The sequence below is a fragment of the Gavialis gangeticus genome, unplaced genomic scaffold (genome assembly GCF_001723915.1).
Source record: "Gavialis gangeticus isolate Ggan-Ray unplaced genomic scaffold, GavGan_comp1, whole genome shotgun sequence".
NCBI classification, from domain to species: Eukaryota; Metazoa; Chordata; order Crocodylia; family Gavialidae; genus Gavialis; species Gavialis gangeticus.
In genome coordinates, this window is record NW_017729011.1 from 3,503,794 (window position 1) to 3,516,805 (window position 13,012).

The following is a 13,012-nucleotide window of genomic DNA, read 5'->3' on the forward strand; positions in this document are numbered from 1 at the left end:
CCTTCCCTCAGGCTGCAGGGTCTGTGCTGGGGGGAGTGAGGTGCCTGAGCCCCGTGCCCAGACCTCACCTGCGGGAAGGAACAGGCAGTGCTCCCCTTTGTATCAGCACCTCGCTTTCACCGGGTGCGGATGTGGGGGCTGCCTATCCCATGACAGTGACCACATGTCCAGGTTTTCCCACACATCCTCGTTTTTGGCCCCCAGTCCCTGTGTCTGGCAGGTTTTTAAACTGCAGTCAAATATCTGGATTTCTGGTGTGTGTGCACTTGGGCAGGGGGGCTGTGGGGCAGGAGTGAGGGGAGGCTGGGGGGGCAAGGGCTTAGGAGGAGCATGGTCAGGGCACAGGCATATCACTGCCCCCCCACAATCGTATTCCCCCCCAGTTGTCCTCTTTTTTTGATACTGGAAATATGGTAGCCCTCGTGGCCAGATGAAACTAAACCAAGCAGCAGGGAGCTACAGCCCTCGCTCGGGGCAGTGGCTGGGTACCTCTGCGGCATGAGCTAGCAGTCTCAGTGACCTGTGTCCTCTCAGCAGCCTGCCCCACCGCCCTCAGTCAAGGGTCTGCAGGCTCTAGGAGCAACTGGCCAACTCAGCGCAGCTTTCTGAAGGCAACTGCCGCTCCCTTGCCAGTGCCAGTGTCCTGACCCAGCAGCTGCTGCCCTGCCACCTAATTCCTGCCAGCATCCCTGCCCCAGAATCACTGACACATTCTGGCTTCACAGGCAGATGACACCATTGGCCAGGCCACATCCAGCCCATGAGCTGCAGGGTGCCAGCTTCTGTCCGAAGCATTCACAGACTGTCCAGGAATGTGGCATGTAGGTGTTCGTCTCTGCGGAGAGATTGGTCGCAGGCTGGGGATGATGAGCCTCCTCATTTCTAGACAAAGTGGCAGCATGTTAAGAGGGCAGGATGGTAGGCATTTGCCCTGGTGCTGCCCTCTGCAAAGGGGATTTCATTCAGTCATTGTCATCAGAGTAGTGCCTTCCCTGAGACTGGGCATCTAACACAGCACGTGGAAAGGAATCCTTACTCAGGGAGCATGCTGTTGCACTATTTAATTGTAGGCAAAGTTCAGTACAAAGACAGCAACAAGCTTGTGATTAGATCTGCCTTTTGGGTGTGTAGTTTTGTGTGAAGCTTAGGTAATTCCTGGTTAATTCCAACTGTTAACTGCTTTTGGTTTTCCTGCTGAACAGGTTTGGCTGTTTCTCCCAGAATATTATCAGGTTGCTGAGTAATTCAGTCCCTCACGCACAGGCTAGTAAACTGAGAGCTCGTGGTTTTATAGAAGCCCATTGTCTCATGATACCCTCTGTTATACAGCAGATTTATAAGCTTAGTTGTTAACCTGTTTAGGAATGGGAGGATTCCACTTTGTTACAGAAACTTGGCAGAGTTCAGTAGGTTATAATGGCCCATCTACCTCCATCTATTTGCCTTGCACTCGTTTTCCAAGCTGGTGGCTGTGGAGGCCAGAGAATGTCATAATAGTACAGAAAAGAATTAAAATTGCAATTCAGTGCTAACACTGTTTGAGTTTCTTGTGTAAGCAGAGAGAGGTTGTAAAGTGTTAACATTTAGGACCTTTGTTCTCCAGCTGCATAAATTAATGGGAGGAGGTAAATCACTTTAGAAATGAAGTGAGCCTCAGTATTTGAAAGAGTTTCACACTGGCTTCAGGAGCATATGCTGAGTGAACTGTCCTGAAAAGTGATGGCTTCCGTGCACCCAGAAAATGTCCAGGACTCAACTACCAACAGGTCAAGCTTCCCTTGCTCTGCCCTGCTGTGTCTCAGCTCAGCCCTGCAGGGGATGGCTTGAGGGGGGAAATGAGTTTCCACAGACACAGGGAGAAGGCTCCCAGTAAGAGGCTAGTTGGTGCTGCTGGTGATAGGCGCAGGTGATACATACCCAAATCTGCCAAGAGCTGGTCTGAGACCCAGAAGTTTGTTTCACACCAGGCAGAGAACAGCAATGGGCTGGAAACCATTTTCATTCACAGCACAGCTGGATTAAATTTGACCCTGAAGCTGAAAAGTGCTAGAGCTTTTATCAGTCCCTCAAGCTGATTACTGTCCAAAATGCTCCTTCCCCTATCAATCTTTGGCTGTGAGAGGGAGGGTGAGGTTTGTGGCTTGTCTGGCTTTTATCCCTGCATTTGTTATTCTAGATTCTCCTTAGTCCACAGGCATTGATGAAGCCATGCTTAGGCTACGATTATTAACGTGGGACGTGAAGGACACATTAATTCGGCTCCGGCACCCAGTGGGAGAGAGCTACTCTGCTGAAGCCCAAGTTCATGGAATCCAGGTGGAGCCAGAGGCTCTTAATAAGTCTTTCCATCAGGCCTACAAAGTCCAGAGCGAGCACTTCCCTAACTATGGCTTGAACAGGGGGCTCAGCTCCAAGCAGTGGTGGGTGGACGTTGTGAAACAAACTTTCAGACTCTCTGGTGTCCACGAAGACACAGTTCTTGCACCTATTGCAGAAAAGCTCTATCAAGATTTCTGCATTGCATGCAACTGGGAAGTGTTACCAGGGGCCAAGGAGACTCTGAGGCAGTGCAGCCAGCAAGGCATCCGCATGGCTGTCATTTCCAACTTTGACAAAAGGCTGGAGAAGATTCTGTCCCAGTGTGACCTCAGGCACCATTTTGAGTTTGTGTTCACCTCTGAGGATGCTGGCTTTGCCAAACCTGACCAAAGGATCTTTCTGAAAGCCCTCCGCATTTCAGGGGTAGCTCCCCAGCTGGCAGCTCATGTGGGGGATGATTACATGAAGGATTACAGGGCAGCCAGAGAAGTGGGCATGCACAGCTTCCTACTCAAAAGAGCTGGGCAGGCCAACACATGGGAGTCAGATGTACCAGAGGAGCATCTCTTGCCTTCACTACCCCACCTGCTGTCTGTTATCGAAAAGGGTTAAGAGGGAGCCCCTGACATCTCAGCAGAGCCCTCCAGTGGGAAAGCAGGTTGCAGACACTCCTGGTAGGAAGAATAGGGACCAATGGTGCTGCTACATGGAGGTGGAAGGCTGTGTGGCTTTATTTTTCACCAGGTGAATCAGTTACACTGTAGATACTGTTTGGTGTCATTTCCATGCTGCAAAGAGGCACTTACTATCACCATATACAGCAAAACCCTAGGGACAGGCTTAAAATAAAATCCTTAATTGTGCTCAGTGCTTCTCAGTCACTTCCTTCCATAGCTGTCCAAGAACTTTGCAGGAATGGGTCAGCATCACTACCCTCATTTTCTAGATGAGGAAACTGAGGCACAAGGGGAGGGGGTGATATTTATGGTCACTCAATAAATTAGTGGCCAAGCTTGGAGCAGAACTCAAGTCTTCCAGCATGCCAGTCTTGTGCCTTGCAAATGACAGTCCTGCTCACAGGAGATAGGCCATGCCACTGGGAACAAGAGTACATGTTTTCCTGCAGACCGAGCCAGAAAAAGAAAACCCTCCTCTCCATCAGGCTCTTTCCCCCCACTAGTGCAAAGGGATGGTACATCTCCCTGTGTAGTGTGGCTTGCTGCCCTACCAAGGGGCCTCACCCACAGAGGAAACAAGTAGTGTTCTAGCAGGGGCAAATGTGGGTGGGGGCTGCATACTGGCTGTGGTTAATTCTGTACATCTTTGTCTGAGCTGACCATAGCCCTTGTGCAGCTAGCACTGCTTTCCTGGGCTGCACTGACTCAAGAGGCTGCCACTGTCCTTACTGCAATTCCCCACACAATGCTTTTCCCTGCACCTACCCTCAGCTAGCATCTGCACTTGAAGAAGCTGGCCCTTTTCTTACTTTGTGTGTCCTTGTGACAAGGTATTTAGCAGAATTCACAGATTTGTTGGAATCTGACAGGGCCGTGCCATGAACATTTCTGCTGTGGCCTCAAACTTGCAGTCTCTGGGTTGTCAATCATGCACCTTAGCATCCACACAATGCCAGCCCTGAAGCAGCTGGTGTGTCTCTTGGAAAGTTTGTACCTCAGGCATGACTCTGGCAATACATCCCATGTTATCCCCCACACCTCTCACCATAATGCTTACACTGTACCTGGGCAAACTGCGCAAAGCTTCCCACGGAGCCACCAGTGCACGGCATCACTGGGAATGTTGGAAAAGGAAGCAGCTCCGTGTTTGCTGCTCAGCTGGAAATGAAAGAGCCAGTGGCCGTTTCTTTGCCCAAGTCTCGGCAGGTGCCTTTCAAAACGCTGCTCACAGTGGTTAAGGGCTGTTGGTTTGGCTTCTATTTCACCCAGGAGAGCACACAACCAACAGACTCTCCGTGTGCATGAAAGAGTGTTTGTGCCTAAAAGATTGCAAAGAATAATTTTTCCAATGATCTAGTAGGTCTAATAAAAGATATCACACCTACCTAAAAAGCCTAGTCTGCTCACAGTGGTTGCCACATGGCTGCTAGTAACTGCTTCAACCGCCCTGTGACAAGGCCACTGCCAGCTGCTGTGAAGACCAGTCCTGAGAGCCTGCAATGTTCAGGGGATTAAAAAATAAAAGGGGAGTTGACCACAACTGACTGGGTCACATCTTTCCTCTACAGCTACGTTGTAGCCAGACCTTCCAATGAAGGGTTTCATACTGTGTTTACTGAGGGGCTCTGATCTCTCCAGACCTGGGCAGCTCACATGCATTCACTAACCTAGCCTTCCCACATTGCTCTGTGGGATGAAAGAGCAGCCGTCATATCAGAGGGGTAACCTGACTCATCCCAGTCTGACCCACTTCCACAGCCAGTTCCACATGCAAGACAGAGCACTCTTCCTGTGATGGCTGAGTTAGTGGTGAAATTCATCTTCCAGCATAGGCACCTTCACTTGTTTCTTGCATAATTTTTCCCCAAGTAGGCAGGTGGCAGGGTCCCCAAGGTCACTGCACCAATGCTTTCTGCTGGGACAACAACTACACTTTGCGGACACAGAACAGAGCACAGAAAGGGTCAGGGTGAAACAAAACAAAGAATTCAAGTGGGGGCCCAGAACATTAGAAAAGGGGCAAATATAGTCCCCAGCTTTAAATGAAGATGACCATGGGCATGACAAGTAGGGCAGTCTAAGTTGGATGCCTGGAATAACACTGAAGCATTTCATCAATCAGTCTGTAAGTGTCCAGAGAATAAGGAGGTGATAAGTAACAGCCAACACGGATGTGTCAATAGCAACTCATACCTGGCCAACCTAGTTACCTTCTCAGACAAGGTGACAGGCCTCATGGATGGTGGAGGGGCTTGGCAAGTCCTGGATGCAAGACACCTCACATCTTTTAATACCATCTCCCATTACTTTCTAAGAAAAACGGGTTTAGGTGGAACTACTGTAAGGTGGGTGCACGACTGATTGGATCATCATGCTTGCGGAGTAGCCATCAACCACAGCTGAAAAACAAATGAAGAGCAGGTATCTGGGGTGAAGGCAGGATTCAACCAAGTGCCAGTGCACTTAGGCTACCAATCCCATCCTGGCTACTTGCCACCAAAGAAGATACTTCTGGGGTCTGTTCTGTGCTTTACATATGTGGGGAAAGCTCCTTTGGTTTTCCCCACAAAGCAGGAGCTTGAACATCTGTCCTGCCAGGCCTGCTCACTGTACAAGAGAGATACTCTGGTCAGCCACAGCCAGGACGGGATAGATGGGCTCAGTGAAGGTTTCTCGGTGGGAGTGAAGGATGATGCAGGAGTTAGGGTCATAAAACAGAACCTCTCCCCCATCAAGGTCAACCAGGACCCCAATCTGCGTGGGGCACTTGATCAGCTCCACAGTCTGATGTTGACTGTCATGTGAGAACCTGAACTCCTTGTCGTAGCGGGAGAACACCCATGAGCAGCTGTTGTAGCCCAGCCGGGCTTCATCTCCAGACCCTTTGCGCTGCAAGGAGCCATAGGAAACCCCCAGCTTATACGCACAGCTCTTCTCCACGCTGACCCTCCAGGCATGGATCCCTTTGTGGAAGGCCTTGGCAGCCAAGGCATTGGGCCAGTGATCAAAGCGGTCAGGGCAGTCTGGGTAGGTCTTTGCTTTGGGGCTGAATGTTAAGGTCTTCTTGTCTTCTGACAGGGCCAGGCGGGGGCTGATAGTTTTCTCATCCACACAAATTTCTTCTGAACCTGCCAGGGAAGCAAAACAATGAGCACAGGTTCAGCAGCTGAGGCAATGGCACTTGGTTAGGCAAGGGGGAATCAGAGCTCAGCAGCAGAACTAATTTGGCACGGTTATTCCTGTGGCCGTTCAGGCTGGGTGGGGCAGGGAAATTCCCTCAGCTACTGCCCATACAGCACCTAGGCCTAGGGGGATGAAACTTCCTAAACCCCCGGGGCTGCCGTCAGACCAGCACCTCTCACCTGCACCGAATTCACAATCTAAACCATTAATTTGGCCGGAGCGTCTGAGAACCCAGGGCCAATAATGAGCTGGAGCAGACCAGGAAGTAGAGCCAGGCAGCGGGCTTAGCTGACAGGGAGACTACATCCCAGGACAAAGAGGATTCTGGGATCTCGGAGGTTTCCACTCAGACTCTTTAGACCAGCGTTTCTCAACCTGTGGGTCATGACCCAAAAAGTGGGTCACAAGAATATATGAAAGGGTCGTGAACAAAACTTTAATAAATGGATCAACAAATTTTAAAAATGGATTCTCCTTTAAAGGAGAAAAACGGAAACTGCAGCTTTCCCCTTGCAGACTGGCAGAGCTCCAGCCTTCAAGGGCTGCTTGGGGCTGGGGGGAGCGAAAGGAGGGCATTAGGCAGGGGGTGCCATGTGCATGTGCACGCACACATGCATGTGGCAGCCCGGCAGTGTGGAGAGCAGTTCCCGCAGCTCCCCGCAGGTAAATCTACCTCCTCTCTGGAGCAGAGCCATGGCTTGAGGGGAGTGGCAGTGCCAACTCAGCCATGGTGGCAGGGTAGAGTCATAGCCTAGTGCATGAGCAGCTGGTGGCGAGAGAAGGTGAGGGCTATGCACCCCCCACCCCCATCTGTTACTTCCCATGCTGCTGGCAGCATAGCGTGGGGGCTCAGGCAGCAGTGGCAGCAATAAGTCTTGCCACACTGCTCTACCCTTCTGCGCCAAGCCCCAGCTGCTGGGCTGTGGAGGTGGCTTCTGCCTGTGCCAGCATAGCCAGGCTGCAGCCCCATGCCCACTGTGGGTACACAAATCTGGGAGGGGCATGTGGCCCCTCATGCTCCACACCCACACCCCACACACTGTGGGGCTGGGGCCTGGGGTGGGGGGCTGTGGGTTGGGGGTGATGGGCACCAGCAGGGCCAGGGGGCTGTTTTCTACTTAAACTATTTACTGGGTTGGGACTGGCCATCAATGTTTACAAATGAGTCTTGGTTCAAAAAAGGTTGAGAACCACTGCTTTAGGCTTCTCACCACATCTCACAATCCCTGCCTGGGGTTTATGGTACCATGCCCTGCACTGCAGGATATTTCCTCCACAATCTATCCCCAGATGGGCTGCACAGGGAGACTGTCCTCAGCAGATCCAAAGCCTGGGTACAAAGCTGCTTGCATGGTTGCCCAGCATCTCTGTTCTTTTTGCTTTTCAAATTCTCTGAGTAAGGAACAGAAAAGGCTGATGCTACTTGGGTCACCTCGGCCACTACCGGAGCAGGGTTTCTTTGCCTTACTCTTTCCCCCCATTGACTTGCTTTGTGTCTTGAATCATCACTATAGAAACTAGGCAGACAGCAAGTGAACCACCTCCTTTCACAGTCACCACAAGGCTCAGCTCTGCTACATGTGGGGGAAGGAGCTTGCTTATCCTGGGCAGATTCTGACTGGTGCCCAGCACCCTAAACTGCTGTTTCAGCCCCTCACAGGATTGGGCCATCAGAGAGAACAAACCAATATGCAAGAACCCAAAGCATGGCAGTCCCAAGCCTGCTGCCAGTGACTCCAAAGTGGGCAGGGGCAGACCCCAGGTGCCCTCAGCAATGGTGGGAACCCAGCATTTGCTTCTGAATTAGCCTCTGTCTGATCCTCCAGCAGCATGGCAGTAAGACAGCCTGATGCAGTTAACTGCAGCAGCTTGAAGTGAGAGATCTATGGATTTTGCTTAAACCCTTGCTTCTGGCATTACTTGAATTAGGAGAATGGCATCAGTTGTAGCAAGGCAGGATGAAAATGCCCCCTCCATTTAGCACAGATGGTACAATTACACATGAGCTGGTAGCTTTGGGTGAGGGGGGCTCTTGACTGTTCTCCAGTCCCTGTTCCCAAGGTATATGCAACTTCACCCCGATAAGAGACACTCTGACAACATGCCAGAAGCCTACGAGCTGCACTTAATTCTTATGAAGCAGAGGAGGATACAACCTCCCTTATCTGTAATGCAGAGGGGGAGCCCACAGAGATTACACACATCTCCCTTCTGAATCTAGGCAGAGCACTGCAGGCTGGGGTTTGTGCTTTAGGGCTTATCTGCATGGGAAAAGTTTGCCCATATAATATTTATACCAGACTAACACTCTGTATGAACACACTTTTCCTGAAAGATGAGCATCCAAGCAAGGAGTTATACAGTATGACCTACACTGTTAGAATTCCTGGGTATAGAAGCCTTTCATCCTAATGAATTCCTCTATAGAAGAGGCCAAACCAGATGCTCCTGGTTCAGAATCTGAGCTATGCTTTAAAAGGTCCTCTTTATTTGATCTACTCTCTGTCCCCAAGTGTTTGTACCATGCCAATCCACCAATCACTATGGCTGCTGGGTCCTCATACGTAGCTGAGGATAGTACTTCTTTTAGAGAGACCATCTGCTATACAGATCATTTCAGTCTGGCCGTTCATTATTTGTGCATTACAGGCAGTGCATTATTTCTATTTAAAAAATCCCAGCCTGCATCTTCAAGCCAGCATATTTGAATTTAGACTCCTAAATTAATCTGGAATTAGGGTTGAAATCCTGGACTTAACAAAACCACCATTGCTCTGGATATTTGTAAAGCAATGTCCTATCCTGTGCTTCTAAGAGCACACAAGCATGTCAAGCCGCTGTAACATGGAAGAGATGTGACACCACTTAAGATGTTTATCCCCTTTTTGAAACACACCCAAGCTGTGTTTCTAGGCAGTTTCACTTTTACTTCCTGCCCACTGACAGACCCCAAAGCTGTAATATCTGGGCTGCAAACACTGCTGGGGATGCATTATCCAAAGAGAATTTCTTCTTAAGGCCACGAAACAATGGATGTTACACCCTTGCCAACCCAAAATCTTCAAAAGCCACAAATCTGCCCCCAAAATTAAAAGAGTACCTTAAAAAAATCCAATTATTTTTAAAACTCACATTTGGGTTCTTTTTCTTTACTTTATTTTACCACACTCACATGGAGCACCCTACAAACAAAACGGCTAAAAGCTCTCTCTCGGAATGGAGCTCCCAACCAATTGCCTGCAGGAGCTAGGACTTCAAATGAAATAATTAATCACAAAATGCAATAAAAAGTTAGGCAGGCACGGTTCTTTGGGTATATGTGGTATCTTTTATTAGACCAACTCTCAAACCCAGTCCTCCACATTGGCAGACAACAAACACACACAAAGCATAGCACCTGAAAAACCAAGAACATCCTACAACATGCCATAGGTGGAGAGGACGTTGAGAGAGCTGACAAGTTGCTATTCAACATTAGCTAGGTTTTTAAAGCTAAAGCCATGGGGCTCAGCTCTGTGCTGGTGCTGTGGCAAGGGGCTTGCTTCATTTCTGTATCTTAGATCCTCTCTTCATAGTATCCCCTGCTCAAACAAACAATGGTGGCATGTATTGTAACCAGGCAGTTAGGTCACCAGGACATTGTCTTTTAAAGAGAAACACAGGAAATTACTGTAATACTGCTGCCTGGTGTCACTGTGTCTGCTGAACTGAGCAGGTGAAAGCTTGGTACATTTGAAAAGCCATGTTAACAAAAAACTCTGTTTCATTCATTGTGCAGACCTCCAATGCTATGAGCAAATTAAATGAAAACAGAAGAAGAAATGAACTATGACTTTCGTACAGAATAATGCAAAAAAGAAAAAGTGCTACCTATAGACTTGGAAACCAGGAGCATTGCACAAAACTAGACTAGGAAGAATGAGTTAACACTGTTCATCTTTGCAGCTTCTGAGGCAGAAACAAGGTCAGTGGGCCAAAATACTTTTCATATGTGCCTGAAGAGTATTGGCCCCTAGTGACAAGTTCAGTGAAACAGAGGGGGAAAAGCTCAAACAGCCTGCCTAGACTTATTTGAGGTATATTGATTGCCAAGAAACAACACAAGAAAAACATTCTGTGTGAAGAAACAAGGGCCTACTAAAATGATTGGTGGGTAACCCAGCAACAGCTGGTAATAAGAGATTTTCACATAGAACAATAGGATCTTAATGAAATCTACCTAAAAAGAAGGAAAATATTTCTAATGGCAGACAAAGTTAGCATCGGGAAGCCATTGGGGCAGGCAGAGTATGTGAAATAGCCAAAGAGCAGGTTAAATTATTTGTCAACCCCAGTCCTAACATGTATGTGATAAACCAGAAGGTTCTGTTACACACACACACATGCATGCACAGAGGAAAGGATGTAACAGCTGGCCACTTGCCACAACACTGCATCAAAAGAGCATGTAGCAAAGGCCCAGACTGAGCAGTTTTGCAGTAAATGGGAATGGCATCATGCAGAGCACAAGGAATGCCCAGGACTAGGGAAGATGCTCACAAAGTACCACAAAGCCAAACCACTCTGCAGGAGCAAACCACAGAGGCAAACAAAAGGACTTAGCTCATCATGCAGGCTATCAGAGAACCTCTCCCCTACACCTCCCACCAAAGGAGGGCACCTCCACAACCAGGATGCAGCAAATTTTTGGCTGCAGTGCCGATTAGGGGGAAAGGATCATGATGAGGCACTATCATTAGGATAGTAATCAGGCCCAGAAGAAATGCCCATAAAACTCAAAATGGATGCCAGAGCACAAGTAAGCTGCATCCAGGAGATAGACACCAGGAAGTTTAGCTGACACCACAACACTCTTATCATACATCCCTGAGAAATTAGCAAGACATAGAGGGCATTCACTCGACATAATGAGGAATTCAGTGTTAAGTACAGATCAGTGGTTTTCAACCTTTTTAGACTCAAGGCCCCCCTCATTAGATTCAAGACCCACCTCAGAACGTACCAGCTCTTAGCTTTCACTCATTTTTTGACAACAAAAGAAATAATAAAGTAGTTCTTCTGTTGCCAAGAACTCAGAAAGGTCACAACAGGTCAGAATGGGTTTGATGCTATGGACTCTTTGGAATCTGTGTTTATCTGGTGAATCACCTGTCGGTGTTTGCATGTCTAACAGTGCTACTATTACGCAACACACTTCAGTAACCTTAAGAGGATCTCATGGCACCCCAGGGTGCCAACGGCACCAAGATTGAGAATCACCAGTTGCAGTAGAAAAATACCAACATTGTTGCGATCTGCACATGCACCAATCTAAACAAAGTGATAATGTTTAAGTCCTACAGTCAGTCCACTCTAAAGGATATCCCTGACATGCTGTCTGCAGCAAGCATATTGAATGTTGCATCTAAATATTGTTAGATGAGAACAAACAACGAAAGCACTGAGTTAGACACTTGAAACACTCTATTGGGATAAAAGTGCTGAGAATACCCTCTGGTATGATCACATTGAAAAATGAGACCTGACCCAAACAGCAAAGTGAAAGTGATAATGCAGTCAGCAGCACTGACACAGCCTGCACAAGAACAAGCTCTCTTGGCCATTACAGACTTTCAGAATGGGAAAAGAAAACAAAAAAATCCAAACCATGAGTTATCAGTGGAGAAGGGAACAGTGCTGGAAGAAAATGCATCTGGGATGCAATTCTTGAGGGACACCTCAGTTTAGTACTATTCAAAAGATGGCCCAAAGAAATGGGTATCTTACCAAATGCGAGTACAAGGAACTACTTATGATGCATGATGCCCCAGGCAGAACCTGGCAGCTATTGACAACTCTGTTACAATGCACAACATTATGCTTATATCCACACGTACAAGCAGCAACATGTATACTTTACTCAAACTCAAAGAATAGAAAGTCTAAATATATCCTGCTGCTGTTACTAAATGTGACCATTAGTAAATGCATCTTGAAACTGCTCTATTTGGAAGATGCATTGTATTGCTGCAGTTACCTGGTGTGCTGTCCTTTTATGAGGCACAGGATGTGACTGAGATCATTGCTACTGGGTTGCTCTCTGTGCAGCCTGATCTGGGCAGCAATCAACAAGATGCTTTTGAGAGCCCTGTCCACTAAACCCCATTTAGTTCACCCTGTCCCCTGGGGCTCTCCACTGCTGTGAGCAGTCTGAACCAAGACAATAGCATTTCCGTCCTCTTCAGAGCCCACTGCTGCTGTGGAAGTTGTGACTGTCTGGAGATGAATACCTGCTAAGGGACATTCCTGCCTCTGGGTTCCACTTGCACATTTACACACCAAGAATCCCAGGCATGCTTTGAAGTTATATATTTATTCCTAACACCCATTTGCTTTTAAGTGTGTGAACCTGAGGCAGACAATAACAAACAGGCAGGATGTTTTCTTGAGTGCAGATTCAATGGCTTTCGCCAAGAGATCCCAGAAGGACATAAGCCAGGCACTGACCTGTTGTACAGCAGAGAACAGCGGAAGCCCATAATCGGTGCAATAGTGGACTCTGAACACACTTCTGATTAAAGTTTAACTTCTCCGACTCCTGCGGTTCCAAGATCCCCTCTGCTGCCTCCGTCCTGGCAAAGGAAACAAAGAGTTATTTTGAAGAGTATTGCTTTATTGAGAGATGCTTACATAAGTCATCTGTCCTTAAGAAGTGTGACAGAGATATTGAGCCAGACTCAGTCCCAGGAGCAGTGCTGACTGCAGAGGAATTACACAAGGGACATGGCGGCCTCTTTACCTGGAAGCCCAAGTGATATTTTCTGTTGACTTTGATTACAGGCATTTAAAAAAAG

At 48.1% G+C, this 13,012-nt stretch overlaps 2 protein-coding genes across 2 annotated transcripts in view; one reads left to right on the forward strand and one right to left on the reverse strand.

Annotated features, from left to right (window-relative positions):
• Window positions 1-450: 450 nt before the first annotated feature.
• On the forward strand, window positions 451-3,188 carry HDHD3 (haloacid dehalogenase like hydrolase domain containing 3). The gene has a single exon (XM_019510391.1). It carries the CDS (start codon window positions 2,209-2,211, stop codon window positions 2,929-2,931), a length of 723 nt encoding a protein of 240 aa, XP_019365936.1. The 5' UTR covers window positions 451-2,208; the 3' UTR covers window positions 2,932-3,188.
• A 1,621-nt stretch (window positions 3,189-4,809) lies between these two features.
• Window positions 4,810-13,012, reverse strand: part of BSPRY (B-box and SPRY domain containing) — a 37,453-nt gene continuing 29,250 nt past the window's right edge. The window contains exons 5-6 of the mRNA XM_019510390.1: window positions 12,666-12,790; window positions 4,810-6,124 (exon numbers count right to left, since the gene is read on the reverse strand). Coding sequence (XP_019365935.1) covers window positions 5,601-6,124; window positions 12,666-12,790 — 649 coding nt within the window. The 3' untranslated portion in view covers window positions 4,810-5,600. The remainder of the gene's footprint in view (window positions 6,125-12,665; window positions 12,791-13,012) is intronic.